The sequence below is a fragment of the Cherax quadricarinatus genome, chromosome 19, assembly GCF_038502225.1.
Source record: "Cherax quadricarinatus isolate ZL_2023a chromosome 19, ASM3850222v1, whole genome shotgun sequence".
In the NCBI taxonomy this organism is placed as follows: Eukaryota; Metazoa; Arthropoda; class Malacostraca; order Decapoda; family Parastacidae; genus Cherax; species Cherax quadricarinatus.
In genome coordinates, this window is record NC_091310.1 from 35,186,262 (window position 1) to 35,205,526 (window position 19,265).

Below are 19,265 nucleotides of genomic sequence, written 5' to 3' on the forward strand. Positions count from 1 at the left end.
TATTACTTGCTTATGTGGTTTAGATAACCTCTAAGAATGTGATATATTTTTAAATACATGAGAGCAAAACTATTTTGATTTTTGTGATTTCATAAGAGAATGTTGAGAGCTGGTATAAGAAATATTATAGACAAAAACCTGACAAAATGCAGATGAATTTTAGCTTATGTTATATTGACTAAGAACTTGAGTACCAAGCAGATAAAATGAAAAGTTGAATGGGTTTCACAGGTCATTATACAGTACTGAATAATGAGGAAATATTAGTTGATAGAAGAAATAATAGGAAACAGCACTAAGTAATGAGGGGAAAAAAACAGATGATAAAAGAAATAACAAGGAACCATACTAAGCAATGAGGAAAAAGTCCTGGAAAGAACTGGTAGGAAATAGTACACCCCGAGCAGTGACGAAAAATCAGTTAACAAAAGAAATGGTTGAAAATATGTACCTACTCATTTTGTATTAGTGCAAGTACATTACCCTTTTAAATTTAAATTTGTAAAAAATAAGCTGAACCATATCTTAACCCTTTGAGGGTCCGTCCCGTAGATCTACGGCTTTACGTTCAGGGTCCAAACCGTAGATCTACGTCATGAGCTCAGCTCACTCTGATAAACTGTGAGTGGTACATTTGGGCCTAGATATGAGAGAATACATCTATGTGGTATGTGTGCACCACATAAAACAGATCCTGCAGCACGCTGTGTATAATGAGAGAAAAAAACTGAAATCATGATTTTTCGATTAAAACAGCGACTTTGCAGTGTTCTTTTGTATGTTTTTTATAGTTCTATTTGCGATTTCTTGGTCTCATTTGATAGAATGGAAGACATATTACAGAAATACAGATGATTTTGATTGGTTTTAGCAGTGGAAATGGCTTGAAACTGAGCTCAAAGTAGCAGAAATGTTAAATTTTTGCCGATATTCAAGAGTAAACAAACGACCTCACACATCTAATACACGCCAGCTGGTGGGTCTAATATGCATTCACAAATATGATGATAATTATACAATTATTACAGTATTGCATAACAGTAAATCTTCTATTTTTTGGTGTGAATAAAAATTCATTATGTGAATAAAAAATCAAAATGGAATTTATTTGTAAAGCCTCAAAATGCAACTAATGAACAGAGGAAATGTTAGTTTAGTTCCAGGAATACCTACATTGTTTATTCTGGACCCTATTTTGAAATTGGAATATTTTGAACTTGTGTTAAATTGGCCAAATTAACCATTTCCGATCACTTTAATTTGTAGTTGAAACAGTTGACTTGGCGATTTCTTGTGCTCAATCGATAGAATAGAAGTAATACTAGTGAAATAGCTAAGAATTTGGTTGACTGGAATAATGTAATTGGCCTAAAATGGGAGTCAAAGTCGGCAAAATCGCCGATTTGTAAATATCGCTGACACATCAAAATTCGCGAGAGCATAATTTCGTCAATTTTCCATCAAATTTCGTACTTTTTGTTTTATTACCTTCACAAAAAGATTCTCTACTATTTCATAAGAAAAAATAACAAATTTTTTTTTTGAAAATTCTTGGACACTGGGGCACCACTTCAGATTTGGGCCTTGGACCCTGAAGGGGTTAAACATTTTGTAACTTAATATTATTTTCTACACTTCATTTAGATTGGCAGCCAGAGACCTCCATTTGATAGCAAGAATCCCTTAATGTCAGAAATAACTGTCAACAGAGAGTTGTTTAAAGGTGGAGATCGCAACTGTATGCACATTGAACTAAACATCGAAGGCTCGAGAATAAGGTATGTTATTGTTTATTGCTTATTTAAAAATTTTTTTTGACAGATTAGGATATACAAAATATACAATCTAGAAATTTTGTTTGGCAACTAGTTGGAATGTTTTGACTAATATTTTGTAATGATTTGGTAGTGGTAGGTTGGTAGACAGCAACCACCCAGGGGGGTACTACCGTCCTGCCAAGTGAGTGTGAAACGAAAGCCTGTAATTGTTTTACATGATGGTAGGATTGCTGGTGTTTTTTTGTCTCTCATAAATATGCAAGGTTACAGGTACGTCTTGCTACTTCTACTTAAACTTAGGTCACACTACACATACATGTACATGTTTAGTTATATACACTCATCTGAGTTTTCTTTGATTTTATCTTAATAGTTCTTGGTCTTATTACTTTTCCTTTTATATTCATGGGGAAGTGGAATAAGAATCTTTCCTCCGTAAGCCATGCGTGTTGTAAAAGTCAACTAAAATGCCGGGAACAATGGGCTAGTAACCCCTTTTCCTGTAAAGATTACTAAGAAGAATAAGAAAATTGTCAAAGTGGGAAGTCTGAATGTGTGTGGATGTTGTGCAAATGATAAGAAAGAGATGATTGTGGATGTTATGAATGAGAAGAAGCTTAATGTCCTGGCTTTAAGTGAAACAAAGCTGAAGGGGGTAGGAGAGTTTCAGTGGAGAGGAATAAATGGGATTAGGTCAGGGGTTTCAAAGAGTTAGAGCTAAAGAAGGAGTAGCAATAATGTTGAAGGATAAGTTATGGCAGAAAAGAGGGACTATAAATGTATTAACTCAAGGATTATGTGGAGTAAAATAAAGGTTGGATGTGAAAAGTGGGTTATAGTAAGCATATATGCACCTGGAGAAGAGAGAAGTGTAGAGGAGAGAGAGAGATTTTGGGAAATGTTGAGTGTATGTGTGGGGAGTTTTGAACCAAGTGTGAGAGTAATGGTGGTTGGGGATTTCATTGCTAAAGTGGGGAAAAATGTTGTGGAGGAAGTAGTAGGTAAATTTGGGGTGCCAGGAGTAAATGAAAATGGGGAGCCTTTAATTGAGCTATGTGTGGAAAGAGGTTTGGTAATAAGTAATACATATTTTATGAAGAAGAGGATAAATATACAAGGTATGATATAACACGAAATGAAAGTAGTTAGATTATGTATTGGTGGACGAAAGGTTGATGGGTAGGCTCCAGGATGTACACGTTTATAGAGGGGCAACTGATATATCGGATCATTATTTAGTTGTAGCTACAGTTGGAGTAAGAGGTAGATGGGAAAAGAGGAAAATGGCAACAACAAGCAAGAGGGAGGTGAAAGTATATAAACTAAGGGAGGAGGAAGTTCGGGTGAGATATAAGCAACTATTGGCAGAAAGGTGGGCTGGTGCAAGTATGAGTAGTGGGGGGGTTGAAGAGGGTTGGAATAGTTTTAAAAATGCAGTATTAGAATGTGGGGCAGAAGTTTGTGGTTATAGGATGGTGGGGGCAGGAGGAGAGAGGAGTGATTGGTGGAATGATGAAGTAAAGGGTGTGATAAAAAAAGAAAAAGTTAGCTTATGAGATAGTTTTTACAAAGCGGAAGTGTTACAAGAAGAGTAGAGTATATGGAGAGTAAAAGAAAGGTGAAGAGAGTGGTAAGAGAGTGCAAAAGGAGAGCAGATGATAGAGTGGGAGAGGCACTGTCAAGAAATTTTAATGAAAATAAGAAAAAATTTTTGGAGTGAGTTAAAGAAAGCCTAGGGAACGTATGGATTTGTCAGTTAAAAACAGAGTAGGGAAGTTAGTAGATGGGGAGATGGAGGTTTTGGGTAGATGGCGAGAATATTTTGAGGAACTTTTAAATGTCGACAAAGAAAGGGAAGCGGTAATTTCATGCACTGGCCAGGGAGGTATACCATCTTCTAGGAGTGAAGAAGAACAGGATGTGAGTGTGGGGAAGGTGCGTGAGGCATTACGTAATGAAAGCGGGTAAAGCAGCTGGAACTGACGGGATCATGACAGAAATGTTAAAAGCAGGGGGGGATATAGTGTTGGAGTGGTTGGTATTTTTGTTTAATAAATGTATGAAAGAGGGGAAAGTACCTTGGGATTGGCAGAGAGCATGTATAGTCCCCTTATGTAAAGGGAAGGGGGACAAGAGAGATTGTAAAAATTATAGAGGAATAAGTTTACTGAGTATACCAGGAAAAGTGTACTGTAGGGTTATAATTGAAAGAATGTAGGATTGTGGATGAGCAAGGTGGTTTCAGAGTGGGTAGGGGATGTGTAGATCAAGTGTTTACATTGAAGCATATATGTGAACAGTATTTAGATGAAGGTAGGAAAGTTTTTATTGCATTTATGGATTTAAAAAAGGCATATGATAGAGTGGATAGGGGAGCAATGTGGCAGATGTTGCAAGTATATGGAATAGGTGGTAAGTTACTAAATGTTGTAAAGAGTTTTTATGAGGATAGTGAGGCTCAGGTTAGGGTGTGTAGAAGAGAGGGAAACTACTTCCCGGTAAAAGTAGGTCTTAGACAGGGATGTGTAATGTCACTGTGGTTGTTTAATATTTTTATAGATGGGGTTGTAAAAGAAGTAAATGCTAGTGTGTTCAGGAGAGGGGTGAGATTAAATTATGGGGAATCAAATACAAAATGGGAATTGACGCAGTTGCTTTTTGCTGATGATACTGTGCTTATGGGAGATTCTAAAGAAAAATTGCAAAGGTTAGTGGATGAGTTTGAGAATGTGTGTAAAGGTAGAAAGTTGAAAGTGAACATAGAAAAGAGTAAGGTGATGAGGGTATCAAATGATTTAGATAAAGGAAAATTGGATATCAAATTGGGGAGGAGTAGTATGGAAAAAGTGAAAGTTTTCAGATACTTGGGAGTTGACGTGTCGGCTGATGGATTTATGAAGGATTGGGTTAATCATAGAATTGATGAGGGAAAAAAGGTGAGTGGTGCGTTGAGGTATATGTGGAGACAAAAAACGTTATCTATGGACTCAAAGAAGGGAATGTATGAAAGTATAGTAGCACCAACACTCTTATATGGGTGTTTAGCTTGGGTTTTGAATGCAGCAGCGAGGAGGTGGTTGGAGGCAGTGGAGATGTCCTGTCTAAGGGCAATGTGTGGTGTAAATATTATGCAGAAAATTCGGAGTGTGGAAATTAGAAGGTGTTGAGTTAATAAAAGTATTAGTCAGAGGGCTGAAGAGGGGTTGTTGAGGTGGTTTGGTCATTTAGAGAGAATGGATCAAAGTAGAATGACGTGGAGAGTGTATAAATCTGTAGGGAAAGGAAGGCGGGGTAGGGGTCGTTCTCGAAAAGGTTGGAAGGAAGGGGTAAGGGAAATGAGAAGTGCAATGGAAATGGGAAGTACAATGCCTGCACTCTAAAGGAGGGGTTTGGGATATTGGCAGTTTGGAGGGATATATTGTGTATTTTTATACGTATATAGTACTTCTGAACTGTTGTATTATGAGTACCTCTGCAAAAACATGGATTATGTGAGTGAGGTGAAAGTGTTGAATGATGATGAAAGTATTTTCTTTTTGGGGATTTTCTTTCTTTTTGGGTCACCCTGCCTTGGTGGGAGACGGCCAACTTGTTAACAAAAAAAAAAAAAAATTGGTAGACCTACTGACAATATGTTAAAGGAGGGGTTTGGGATATTTGCTGTTTGGAGTGACATCTGAAACTTGTATTTGCGTGTGTCTGCAAAGACAGTGATTATGTTTAAATGATGGTGAAAGTATTTTTCATTTTTTATTCACCCTGCCTCGGTGAGAGATGGCCAGTGTGTTAAAAAAAATTGGATGTTAGGGAAAAAGATGCATGTAACTAATGTGACATTTTATTGTCAATGTCACATTAGTTGCACATGTGTCCTCTTTACCTAACTAATATTGTGTTCTTAGTCTCTTTATCTTGTTGGAAAATTACTATTAATGCCCTCATTGTTCAGAGCCCTGAAATTAAGAGTACTCAGTGTCCACATGTAAAAAAAAAAGAAAATCTAAAATGTTAGAGAATCTTTATCTGAAGATGACACCAAAAGTATGAAATATGATGGAAAACTTACAGAATTTGCCAGTACAAAGTTAACAGTCTGAGTGCAATTTATGCATTCATGATTTTGCCCTTTTTCAATCCTATTATAAGGTAATTTAAATTCTCAGATCAGCCAAATTCTTAGCTATTTTGCTAGTATGCCTTCCATTCTATAGATTATACACAAGAAACCACCCAGTCAACTATTAAAACTACCCTATAAAGTGCACAGAAGTTGGTGTAGACATTCCAGATATGGCTCTGTTCATTAATTATGTCCCTAGGCCACTCCAGTATTACACTTACCTTCCATTTTGAATTCATCATCACAAAAAAAAAAAAAAATGAAAATTTACCCTATTTTTTGCATAATAAAATATAACCAGGAGTGAATGGTCATGGTTTACTAGGATTGAATCAAACCTAGTAAAAATCCCTAAAGCAAACTAGGGGTGTATGGGGATCTTGTATGTCTTCAGGAAAAATAGCAAAAATTTTATTTTTCCACTCTGAGGTCATTTTCAAACTACTACTCATCCTGTAGCCAACCAAAATCATCTCTGTTTCTATTTATTAGATAATGCCAAGAAATGGTCACTAAAAACCATCCTAGAAAACACCTCAGTCACTATTTTAAACCAAACATTGTTTGTTTTGTTTGTCCCATCATGCATCATGTGGGGCAGGATTTGTTTTAAACTGTGCACAATTCCTGCATAGACCCAGTCTCTTGTATCTAGGCCAAAATTTACCACTCAGTATGTAGATTTACGTAAGGGACCCCGGCATTTGATAACATAGATCTACATGACTGAGGGTAAAAGGGTTGAAATTCCATACATTGATAAAGTAATGCTACTACTCCCTCCTTCTCTATCTTTTTTTTTTTTTCTCCTTTCTACTTTTTTTCCTTTGGGTTTCCTTCTATCTTTTCCTTCAAGGGAGGTTTCTTGATACTGGTGAGGGGGGATACTTGATCCAAGGAATTAGACACATCCTACCCTTCCTTGAATTGAATATGGTGCATCCCATTCCCCAAGTGCTGTATGACACCTGTGGCTTCAGTGCATTTACCTGTATCTCTCTCTGCCTTCATGCTTCATACAGAGCTAGCTAGCAGTTCCCTTTTTCATGCCTACTGTAATATTCTGCATCATGCCACATCAGAACTGGTTCAGATTACTGAACTTGGATGCAGTATTAAAAGATAGAATGATATGCATAATTTGTGTGTGGAGGGATTAAGGTAGCCACAATTACTGATGGGCTATACTGTAGCTCACTAGCTTCAGTGAGTGCTAGCAGTTTATATATATTTAAGTTTGCAAGGGGTGAGCTCCAGCTCTTGGTCTTGCCACCTAATATTTGATCAATTTGATGCAATTGAGTCGTCTTGTTTTCAACCTCAGCATGGAGTTTGCTTCCACTCTGTTATTGCTCAGCTCATACTATTTCTAGTGGGAAATACATTTTGAAAGTTGTCTAAAATATTCACTTAGTATAGTGGCATCTAATATATCTGTAGATACTACCAGTGGAAAAGACTCGTATTTTATTGAAACTAGGGATTCTCTTTGTTAACAGTTTTTGGACTCCAGAGAATTAAGTAAATTTTAGGAAAATTTGAAAAGGAATGAGTTAAAGGACTTAAGTTGGGTGTATTAACCCCTTGAGGGTCCACACCCCCACAATCTGAAGTATCCACAGGGTCTTAAGAATTTTCAAACAAAAATTTTCTTGTGAAATGGTAGAGAATCTTTTTCTGAAGGTAATAAAATAAAAAGTTTGAAATTTGATGGAAAATTGACAAATTGTGCTTTCATGAATATTGCTGTGACGACAACTATTTATGCATCAGCAATTTTGCCCACTTTGAGTCCTATTTTAGGCCAATTACACTGTTTCAGTAGACCAAATTCTTAGCTATTTTGTTAGTATGTCTTCCATTTTATCGAATTACCACAAGAAATTGCCCAGTCAACTATTTCAACTACCTAATAAAGTGATCAGACATTGTTAAGTTGGCCAATTTCACACAAATTTCAAAATATGCCAGTTTCAAAATAGGGTCCAGAATAAACAAAGCAAGCATTCCTGGCACTAAAATAACATTTCCTCTATTCATTAGTTATGTTCCTAAGTGCCTCTTATATTACACTTGTTTTCTATTTTGAATTTTTATTCACACATAAAAATAGAAGATTTACTGTTATGCATTATTGTAATAATTGTATAAATAATGTCAGCACATTTGTGAATGTATATTAGACCAACTAATTGGACATGGACAAGTGACGTGATTTGTTTACTCTGGAATATTGGCAAAAATTGAATATTTCTGCTACTTTGAGCTCAGTTTCAAGCTACTTTCAGTCCTGAAACCAATCAAAATCCTGTATTTCAGTAATATATCTTCCATTTTATCAAATAATACCAAGAAACCGAGAATAAAACCATAAAATCCATCAGAAAATACACTGCAAATTTGCTATTTTAAACCAAAAACCCAATGACAGTTTTTTCTCATCATGCACTGCATGGGGCAGGACTTTTTTTATGTGGTACACTCTCACCACACTGACCCATTCTTTCACATCTAGGCCAAAATTTACCTCTCAAAGCTTATCCGAGTGAGCTGAGCTCATGGTGTAGTTCTACGGCACTGACCCAGACTTCAAAACTGTACAACTACGGCACTGACCCTCAAGGGGTTAAAGAGGAAGAGCTGAAGTTTTTATATTAATGTTCAGTGAGCATCTGTGCATAGTAATTATGTTTGAATTCTTAAATTCAACAAACTTTTGGTTGACAATGAAAATGAAATGTGAAAAGTGGGGTGCATATTGGTATAGGGTTTCATACTAAGGATTCTTTTGCCTTATACTTGTAGCTCTTGTCATAGTCTAGTGGTCATGGTTTTGACACTAGTAATACTTGCTGGTATAGCATGGGAGCAAAGTATCATGTGGCTGTGAGGCAGATCCTTCTTTGTGCAGTCATAAGATGGAAATACATGTACCCTGCTTCATTGGGAGATGGCCAAAAATACCAAGAGAACATGTAGGCCAAGATGAATTACAGCAGTTGGATATGCTGAATGTTGAAGATAGAGTAAAACAACTGAAGCTAAATCATGTTTATAAAATTACTCACAAACAGTGTCCAGAATATCTTGCTGTCAATTATGTCAAGGTTGGGAACCAAAGGAATCATAGTACTAGGGGGAGAGAGCACAACTTTGTAGTACCCACAGTCAGTGGCCAGGCTTCAAACACCTTTTATTGTACAGCAATAAAGGAATAGAACAGACTACCTGCACATGTCAAAGCCAGTCATAGCATGAACCAGTTCAAGAAGAGTGCCAAAAGGTGTCTGATGAATGTAGCTACAGAAAGGGAGGGAAATGATTTTCTATTTTTTAGCTAACATACGTGTAAATTTTACCTTATTCCTAGTAATGACCCTCGTATTGTAGATAGTCTTAATGACCCTCGTGTAGTAGATAGTCTTTTTAATATGATAATAAGATGTTATCTTCATTATAGAATAATAAGAAAATATTATAACCTTTATATTATAATAATAAGGTAAAAGGACCCCAATGGAAATAAGTCACTCTGTCTGACTTTTTTGGGTTATCCTAGGTTCTCTACACATATGCTGCTATGTATGATAATTCTATGTAACTGTATTTGTGTATACCTGAATAAACTTACTTACTTACTTACACCATATTAAAAAAAAATGGATGGGGGTATGTGAAGTGAGAACATATGATACATATAAGGGGTATGTTCCAGACCTTCAGTTTTGTCAAATAATTTTTTCTTGTTATTGTTCTAGGAAAAAATTACTACAGTTTCTTACCTTATCAAGTTACTGTTATAGACATGAAAGTGGTAAATGTTTATATGGCTCTACTGGACTACGATGGATAGCTGTGGTTCTTGTGTTGAGGTTGGAGAGTTGTCAGTAGTTGATGATTGTACTGGAATGCTCAGGTATTCTGTAATGCATCTTTGGTTTGTTTTACCCTTCAGTACCTTATAGAGCTGCTCCAAATCTAACTTGAAAGCAATACTTCTAAACATGTTAGGGTTCCATTTAGTGAAAAAAAATCTGCAATTTTACTAATATGAAATTATTTATGTAACTCCTGTGTTATTACTGTTTATCTAAAGTATCTTTTCTCATCCTCTTACATCTCTCTCTCTCTCTCTCTCTCTTGGAAATTTAGCTCCTTCAGCAATTCTTTTGCCTGGAGTTGTTCATCTTAAACTAGTTCATTTGTCTTCATGCATATCTTCAAAGTTTTTTTTATATTGCATTCCTTGCCAGAGCTGCAATTTCTTGGACCTGACTTGTTATTGAGGAAAACCATGGAAATTATTCACTTTGGAAGACCATAACTGACCCCAGCTTGCATTTACAGTTGATATCTTTGCATGCACAAATGCACTGTAGTGTTAAATATATGCCAGAACTATGGTATGCTAGTCTCTCAGCTGTCATCCATTGCTATGATTTTTTTAATTACCTGTTATATGTAATGACACTTACGAGTCTTAATAATATCTTGACCCAGTGTTATGTCAGAGATGTCATATTAGGTGGAGAAAAAAAAGCTATCTAAAGACTGTAAGATTGAAAGATGGCTATGGGAATTACCAAGAATGAAGAGAACCTTGAATATATAGTTCTTTTTGGCCAGGTCCATCTTTACTACAGCATAAATGCTATATAGCCCCTAGGATTTAGAGCTTAATTTATTATTATTATTATTTTTTTTTATTATCACACTGGCCAGTTCCCACCAAGGCAGGGTGGCCCAAAAAAGAAAAACTTTCACCATCATTCACTCCATCACTGTCTTGCCAGAAGGGTGCTTTACACTACAGTTTTTAAACTGCAACATTTTAAACTGAACCATTCAACAAACAGTTTTAGTCATCCATTCTATCTTCTTAGACCACCAAGTAATAGGCAAACAGGTTGTCTTTATCTGTTAAAGCACAAGGATTGTCTGGGTGATAAATTAGCATAGGTTTGCACTTTAAATCACCTATTTGATTTGTGCAGAGAAGCAAGATGAAGTGATCCTTAGCTACCTGGGAACCAGGTGCATATATTTCTTGCTTGGTAATGAAGGTTCTTGACAGCATGCTCATCCAACATAGTCCTGCCTTGTAAGCCTTAAACACTTATGATGAAAATAGCCAAAATCATTTGATGAATGCAATGTGTGTGTAAGGTAGGCAATTCTCTTTTCCCCCACCTCCCCCTCCAAAAAAAATGTAGGTGGCAAGGATGGTAGTGGGGGGGGAGGGAGAAACTGTGCCTTGCCGAACATTCATCACTGTCTTGACTTGGGCTAGAGGGGAAAAATTCCTTATGTTCAACACCTTATGTTTTACACATCAGTGATGAGGTGCAGTATAGCAAGATTTTTAGCACTACCAAAATTTGGGTTGCACATCCTCAGTATCAGTACTCAGCATCTTTATACATTGTATGTATGTGTACTGTATATTGTAATAAAATTTTTACTGGAATTAAGGTAATCAAATGAAAGAAAAAATGAAAAGGACAGCTAAAAATAAATTGGGAAAAACATATAGTATAGGGAACAAGCATGATTATTCTGTAGATAAATATATATAATATAGCTAGTCTATAGTGGATAGTTTCCATGGGCTACACAGCTCAAACTTTAGAAAATATACTGTATAGCTGATAGGCTGTACAGCTGATAAATAATTATTAATGAGACTCCAAACAGTGTTAGGTAAATGGAAATGTGGAGCTAATAATATTCTTACTACAATTATACTTTGTATTGTTTGTATTGGTCTGGTAAAGCTCCTGGTGAGCGAAACAGCTGCAATCAGTGTTCCGTTGGTTGCACAAGTGTCCATTTACCTAACATAAATGTTTAACTGATTTACTATAAAAGTGATTGTGAATCAATAAAAATAATTCTGTGTTATAATTTAAGGCTAATGTAACAGTTAACTAGATGTCCACTTATCCTAATCCAATTGCAGGTATGATTCTGGTGACCATGTGGCGGTTTATCCCACCAATGACTCTTCAATTGTGAATAGGCTCATTGAACTTGTTGGTGAAGAGCCTGACAAAGTTATCACCCTTACTAATGTGGATGAAGATAGTAGCAAGAAACATCCCTTTCCCTGCCCTTGCACTTACCGTACAGCTCTCTCACACTATGTAGATATTGCATCCTTGCCTAGAACTCACGTCTTAAAGGAACTTGCAGAATACACAACTGATGCCGCTGTAAGAGCTTCTAAAATTTTATTGAGACATTAAGTAAATTTGTTTTAGCTTTGACATAATGCTTTATAGACACTAAGGTAAGGAATTTTTAATTTTGATGTGTTCTACGGACACTAAGGTAAGTAATTTTTACGACTGGACATAATTGTATATTTATGTTCTATCATTTTATCCTGATAAAGTTTTTTTTATTTATTATGTCAGTGATATTTTTATCAAAACTATTTTCCATATAGAGGATAGACTCCTTGTGGTTGAAGATAAATCATTTCATTGGGAAGACACCCAAAGTTTATATTCATAGTATGTCACTGGGAGTGTTGCAGCCTGTTGGCCTTGCTTGGTGTGTTTTTGTCGGTTCTTTCACAAGGTACCTCATAGGAAAGATGTTCAGCGAGAGCATAACATGGATGGTAGTAGTCGTATAATTGCATTCTTGGTCAGTCTTGCCCCCATTCCTGTGTCTGTAATGTAAGAATATTGCTAAAAACAAAGTAAGGGAAGTTAGCAGAATCATTGTAATAGCAACTACAGTAAATTAGTTAATCCATTAATGAAATGATTTCTGTCAATTTTGCCATTAATCATTACATTTTGTAATATAATTCTAAAACTGAGAAAATTGCAGTTTAGAGAGGCATTTGATCTGTAATGTCGGCACACTTTTGGTAAGATAGTGATAGTGAGTGACGGTAAGTGTTTCTTCTTTTTCAGGTCACCCTATCTTGGTGGGAAATGGCCACTGTGTTAAAAAATCTACAAATAAGTAAATGTTTAAGGAATCATGTATAATTTTTATGCATTGCAATAAAGATGTTTTAAATGCAACTAAAGAGAAATGTTTCCTATGTCTCTATTTTTAATTGAAGTTAATGTTGCAGTTTAAAAACTGTAGTGTAAAGCACCCTTCTGGCAAGACAGTGATGGAGTGAATGATGGTGAAAGTTTCTTTTTCGGGCCACCCTGCCTTGGTGGGAATCGGCCAGTGTGATAATAAAAAAAAAAAAATATTTTTTTTTATTAATTTTCTATTCTTGTATACAATCAACTTCAGTTTAAATTTTTGAAATACCTTAGACTTCACTGACGTGTCATTAGATTCTGAGCCCACTTACTGCCTATCATTTCCAGTTGAAGTAATGCAGCATTATATTTTATTACCTAACATGATGGATGTATTGTCATGAGGCTTTTGATGTAGGTGATATAGTATATTGGTAAGGCTGCTTCTTGTAGCCTTACCTATATACTATTAGCAAGGATACAGTTTAGTTTTTCTAACTTCAGTATGTTTCTTCTCTAAATTTGAAGGAAATAGTTTTTATAAGTTTGTTTCAAGCTTTGATTAAATACGTGATTGAGCAAGATATTTCTGTGGAGAATCCCTAGCGTTCATAAATGGCCTGTAATGAAGTGCAATACACCAATAACTCTCACATAGGAGAGAGAAGCTTACAACAATGTTTCTGTCTGACTTAGATCATTTGCAAGTCACACTGACAGAGAAGAATGAGGGAGCCAGCATATATAGGCTAGGGGGACCAGGGACAGGATAAAGAGAGTGAGAAAAAGTAGTGGTGGTAGTGGTAAGACTGGTAGTGGATGCAGTAGTAGTAGTAGTGGTAGTAGAAAGTAGGGGGAGTAGTTTCAGTGGCACAAAAGAGAGAAAGGGGAGTGAAGGGAGGCAATATTAGTGGTAGTAGCAATAGTAGTAGTAGTAGTAATGAAGTGCATTTTCTTGGAATAAATACATTAGAAAAACATGTGTCCAGTACTTTTTAGTTTAATGATGTAATGTTTATCATGAACAGGAGAAAGAAAAATTGTTGCTTATGAGTGGAACAAGTGAAGCAGGTAAAGCAGAGTACCAGAGATGGATTGTTCATGATGTACGCAGCATTGTCCACATTCTGGAGGACCTGCCATCTTGTAAGCCGCCTCTTGATTATCTTTGTGAGCTACTTCCCAGGCTTCAGGCAAGATACTACTCCATCTCTTCATCAGGAAAGGTATTTTTTATTTTATGGAATTTTAAAAGTTTCTGAAGTTGAATTATACATGAAAACTTTTTATTTTATTTTCTAATGTTTTTTTTAAAAATCAAGGTACATGTGGAAAATTTTATTAAATGTTGAGAAGATAATATAGCTTAATTTCTGGCATTAATGTCATTACTGAATTCTCTCTCCTCAGCTTTATCCCAATACAATCCATGTGACGGCAAATGTCTTGAAGTATGTAACTCCTACAGGACGAACAAACAAAGGAGTGTGCACAACACACCTCCATCAGCTGAAGCCAGACAATGGCTTAAAGTATCATGTACCGATCTTTGTCAGAAAATCACAGTTCAGGTTAGCTCATGGCTTAAAATTCATTTATGTGGTAGATGTTTTGTTAATATAAATATTCCTCAAGAATGTAAGATAGTAAAATTTTTTTTGTTTTTTTTAACATTGGCCATCACCCAATGACATAGGATGACCTGAAAAAGAAGATACTTTCACTATCACTGTCTAGCCAGAGGTGCATTTTTACTGCAGTTCAGATACTTCTTCAAACTGCAAATATCACCACATCTCCTTTATAGTACAGGCGCTGTACTTCCCACCTCCACAACTTTAGTCCAGCTAACTAGTTTTCCTGAATCTCTTCATAAATGTTACTTTACTCACTCTCCAACAGCACATCAAATCATAAAAACCACTTACCTCCACTCACTCCTCTCTAACACGCTCACACACGCTTGCTGGGTGTCCAAGTCCCTAGCATACAAAACCTTCTTTACCCCCCTCCTCCTAACCTTTCCTAGGATGACCTTACCTGTCTTCCTTCCACTAGATTTATACACCCTCCAAGTCATCCTGTTTAGCTCCATGATCTCTAAGTGTCCAAACCACCTCAACAACCCCTCCTCAGCTCTCTGGATAATACTTTTAGTAACCCTCTACCTCCTGATCTCCAGACTATGAATTCTCTGTATAAGATTCACACCACACATTCCCCTCAGATATGAAATCTCCACTACCTCCAGCCTCCTCCTCCTCCTTGCAATGTTCACAACCCATGCTTCACAGCCATATAAGTGTTGGCACCATTGTACTCTCATACATTTCCCTCTTTACCTCCATGGATAATGTTATTTGTCTCCAAAGATGCCTTAATGCACTACCCACCTTTTTCCCCCTTTTTAATTCTATGATTCACCTCATATTTCATAGGTGTTTTTATTTTGTTAATGTGTTTAGATATAGTGTGTATTTTTATATACAGTATGTGAAGCTTTAAACCTGTGGGGGTTAGTTAGTGCAAGGAGTGATGGGGGCTTGATCCTTGGCCTGATAATTGCTGATTAGACATACTCATAATATTTTAATTTGGTGAATGAAACTAGGAACTTGGGACATAACTTCTAGCAGTCATTTAAAATATTCATGAAAAGAGAAAGTGTTTGAAATTCACTTAATGTATAGAATATGAGAAAGTTATGAACAAATAAATGCTCACTCACAGGTCATTTTTTTTTTTTTTTTTTTTTTTGATAGATTCTGCACAAGACATGCTCTGCCAGGAATATGTTATTAGATAGAAGAACGCAGTGGACACAAAAATGGGATAATTCAAGTTTTAGTCCCTGTAACATTTTTTTGTTTCTTTGCTTATAAAGGTTACCAAGTAAACCACAAACTCCAGTGCTGATGATTGGACCAGGCACCGGCATTGCTCCATTCCGTGGGTTCATCCAGGAAAGAAGCCATCAGAAGGAGGAGGGTTAGCATTCTAGTGTTGCAATAATGGCATTTATTTATAAGTTTAACCCTTTGAGGGTCCAAGAATTTGCAAAAAAAAATTTTTGTTAGTTTTTATTATGAAATGGTAGAGAATCTTTTCCTGAAGGTGGTAAAGCAAAAACCACAAAATTTAATGAAAAATTTACATAATTACACTCGCAAATTTTGCTGCTTCGATGATATTGAGACATGGGCAATTTTGCCCAATTTAACTCCTATTTTCGGCCCATTACGTTATTCCAGTAGACCAAATTCTTAACTATTTTGCTAGTATTACTTCTATTTTATCGATTGAGCACAAGAAACTGCCCAATCAACTATTTCACCTACCCAGTAAAGTGATCATAAATTGGCAATTTGGCCAATTTCACACAAAGTTCAAAATACTGTATTCCAGTTTCAAAATAGGGTCCAGAATAAACAATACAAGCATTCCTGGCACTAAAATAGCATTTTCCCTGTTTATTAGTTACATTTCCAGGGTTTACAAATGAATTCCATTTTGATTTCTTATTTACATAAGAATTTTTATTCATACCAAAAAATTAGAAGATTTACTGTTATGCAATATTGTAATAATTGTATAAATAATATCAGCGCATTTGTGAACATATATTACACCCACCAGTTGACGTGTATTGGACGCGTGATGTCATTTGTTTACTCTTGAACATCAGCAAAAATCAAACATTTCTGCTACTTTGACCTCAATTTCAAGCTATTTTCAGTACTAAAACCAATCAGAATCATCTTTATTTCTGTAATATTTTTTTCATTCTATCAAATGAGACCAAGAAACAGTGAATACAACCGTAAAAACCATACGAAAATGCACCGCAAATTCAGTATTTTATTCCAAAAGGTTACATTTTTTTCTCATTTTGCACTGCGTGCTGCAGGATTTGTTTTATATGGTACACACTTACTACATAGATGCATTCTCTCATATCTAGACCCAAATTTACCACTCGCAGCTTATCTGAGTGAATGATCTACGGCTTGTACCCTCAAAGGGTTAAAGAAACTTCCAGTAATGTAATTGAATAAACACTTATGTTGTTGACTTGCATCACTGCTAAAGTTAACATTGAAGAGATGGAATGAATTACAATTTTTTATTTCATTTATAGTGTTAGCCGAGTAAATTTTTGCAAAGCTCCTATACAGAGTGTGATTTAAAAAAAAAATAGTGCATTCAAAATTAAATAGTATGTGAAAAGGCCTTCATAGTATGTGCTGTTCAATTTTGGATTAATGTTTTCAATTTAATTCACAAAAAAATTGCACTTTATACAACAGCTTTATAAAAAATAGCCTACTGTATACATATTCAATTTTATCATAGGACTGGTTTCACATTATTCAGGTTAATTTTTTTTTTTTTTTTTTTTTTTTTTCAACAAGTCGGCCGTCTCCCACCGAGGCAGGGTGACCCAAAAAAGAAAGAAAACAATTTTCTTCTTATTCTTTTTAGTAATCTTTACAGGAAAAGGGGTTACTAGCCCATTGTTCCTGGCATTTTAGTTGACTTTTACAACACGCATGGCTTACGGAGGAAAGATTCTTATTCCACTTACCCATGGATATAAAAGGAAAAGTAATAAGACCAAGAACTATTAAGATAAAATCAAAGAAAACTCAGATGAGTGTGTATAAATAAATGTGTACATGTATGTGTAGTGTGACCTAAGTGTAAGTAGAAGTAGCAAGACATGCCTGTAATCTTGCATATTTATGAGACAGACAAAAGACATCAGCAATCCTACCATCATGTAAAACAATCACAGGCTTTCGTTTTACACTCACTTGGCAGGACGGTAGTACCTCCCTGGATGGTTGCTGTCTACCAACCTACTACCTATTAATAATATATGATATTTAATAAATGAAATTACCGACTCCCTTTCTTCATCAACATTTGAAAGCTCCTCAGAGTATTCCCGCCATCTACCCAATACCTCCAGCTCCCCATCTACTAACTCCCCTACTTTTAAATGTCAATGAAGAAAGGGAAACGGTAATTTCATGCACTGGCCAGGGAGGTATAACATCTTTTAGGAGTGAAGAATAGCAAGATGTGAGTGTGGGGGAAGTGCATGAGGCATTGTGTAGAATGAAAGGGGGTAAAGCAGCTGGAACTGATGGGATCATGACAGAAATGTTAAAAGCAGAGGGAGCTATAGTATTGGAGTGGTTGAAGTATACTGAATATACCGGGTAAAGTGTATGGTAAGGTTATTATTGAAAGAATTAGAGATGAGACAGAGAGTAGGACTGCAGATAAGCAAGGAGGCTTTCGAGTGGGTAGGGGATGTGTAGATCATTGAAGCATGTATGTGAACAGTATTTAGAAAAGGTAGGGTAGTTTTCATTGCATTTATGACAGATGTTGCAACTATATGGAATAGGTAGTAAATTACTAAGTGCTGTAAAGAGTTTTTATGAGGATAGTGAGGCTAAGGTTAGGGTGTGTAGAAGAGAGGGAGATTACTTCCCAGGAAAAGTAGAACTAAGACAGGGATGTGTAATGTCACCATGGTTGTTTAATATATTTATAGATGGGGTTGTAAAAGAAGTAAATGCTAGGGTGTTGGGGGGGAGGGGTGGGATTAAATTATGGGGAATCAGATACAAAATATAGGGTTGACAGTTACTTTTTGCTTATGATACTATGCTTATGGGAGATTCTAAAGAAAAGTTACAAAGGTTAGTGGATGAGTTTGGGAGGGTGTGTAAAGGTAGAAAGTTGAAAGTGAACATAGATAAGAGTAAGGTGATGAGAGTATCAAATGATTTAGATAAAGAAAAATAGGATATATTGGAGAGAGGGAGTATGGAAGAAGTGAATGTTTTCAGATATTTGGGAGTTGACTTGTCAACAGTTGGGTTTATGAAGGATGAGGTTAACCATAGAATTGATGAAGGAAAAAAGGCGAGTGGTGTGTTGAGGTATCTGTGGAGACAAGAAACATTATCCAGGAAAGCAAAGAAGGGAATGTACTAAAGTATAGTGGTACCAACATTTTTATATGGGTATGAAGCTTGGGTTGCAAATGCTGCAGCGAGGAGGCAGCTGGAGGCAGTGGAGATGTCCTGTCTAAGAGCAATGCGTGGTGTAAATATTATGCAGAGAATTCGGAGCGTGGAAATGTCGAAATGATTGGAGGGAGGGGGTAAAGGAGGTTTTGTGGGCGAGGGGCTTGGATTTCAAGCATGTGTGAGCGTGTTAGATAAGGGTGAATGGAGACAAATGGTTTTTGGGACCTGATAAGCTGTTGGTGTGTGAGCAAGGTAATATTAAGTGAATGGATTCAGGGAAACCAGTTATTTTTATATAGCCAGACTTGCATTCTGGAAATGGGAA

The 19,265-nt window shown here is 36.1% G+C and overlaps 1 protein-coding gene across 2 annotated transcripts in view; it reads left to right on the top strand.

Moving 5' to 3' along the window:
- Cpr (Cytochrome P450 reductase) overlaps positions 1 to 19,265 on the top strand; it is a 93,312-nt gene that overhangs the window by 52,116 nt on the left and 21,931 nt on the right. For both annotated transcript variants that reach the window (XM_070086639.1, XM_070086638.1), the window contains exons 7-11: positions 1,645 to 1,778; positions 11,858 to 12,110; positions 13,922 to 14,119; positions 14,304 to 14,464; positions 15,778 to 15,881. In XM_070086639.1, the coding sequence (XP_069942740.1) occupies positions 1,645 to 1,778; positions 11,858 to 12,110; positions 13,922 to 14,119; positions 14,304 to 14,464; positions 15,778 to 15,881 (850 nt within the window). The remainder of the gene's footprint in view (positions 1 to 1,644; positions 1,779 to 11,857; positions 12,111 to 13,921; positions 14,120 to 14,303; positions 14,465 to 15,777; positions 15,882 to 19,265) is intronic.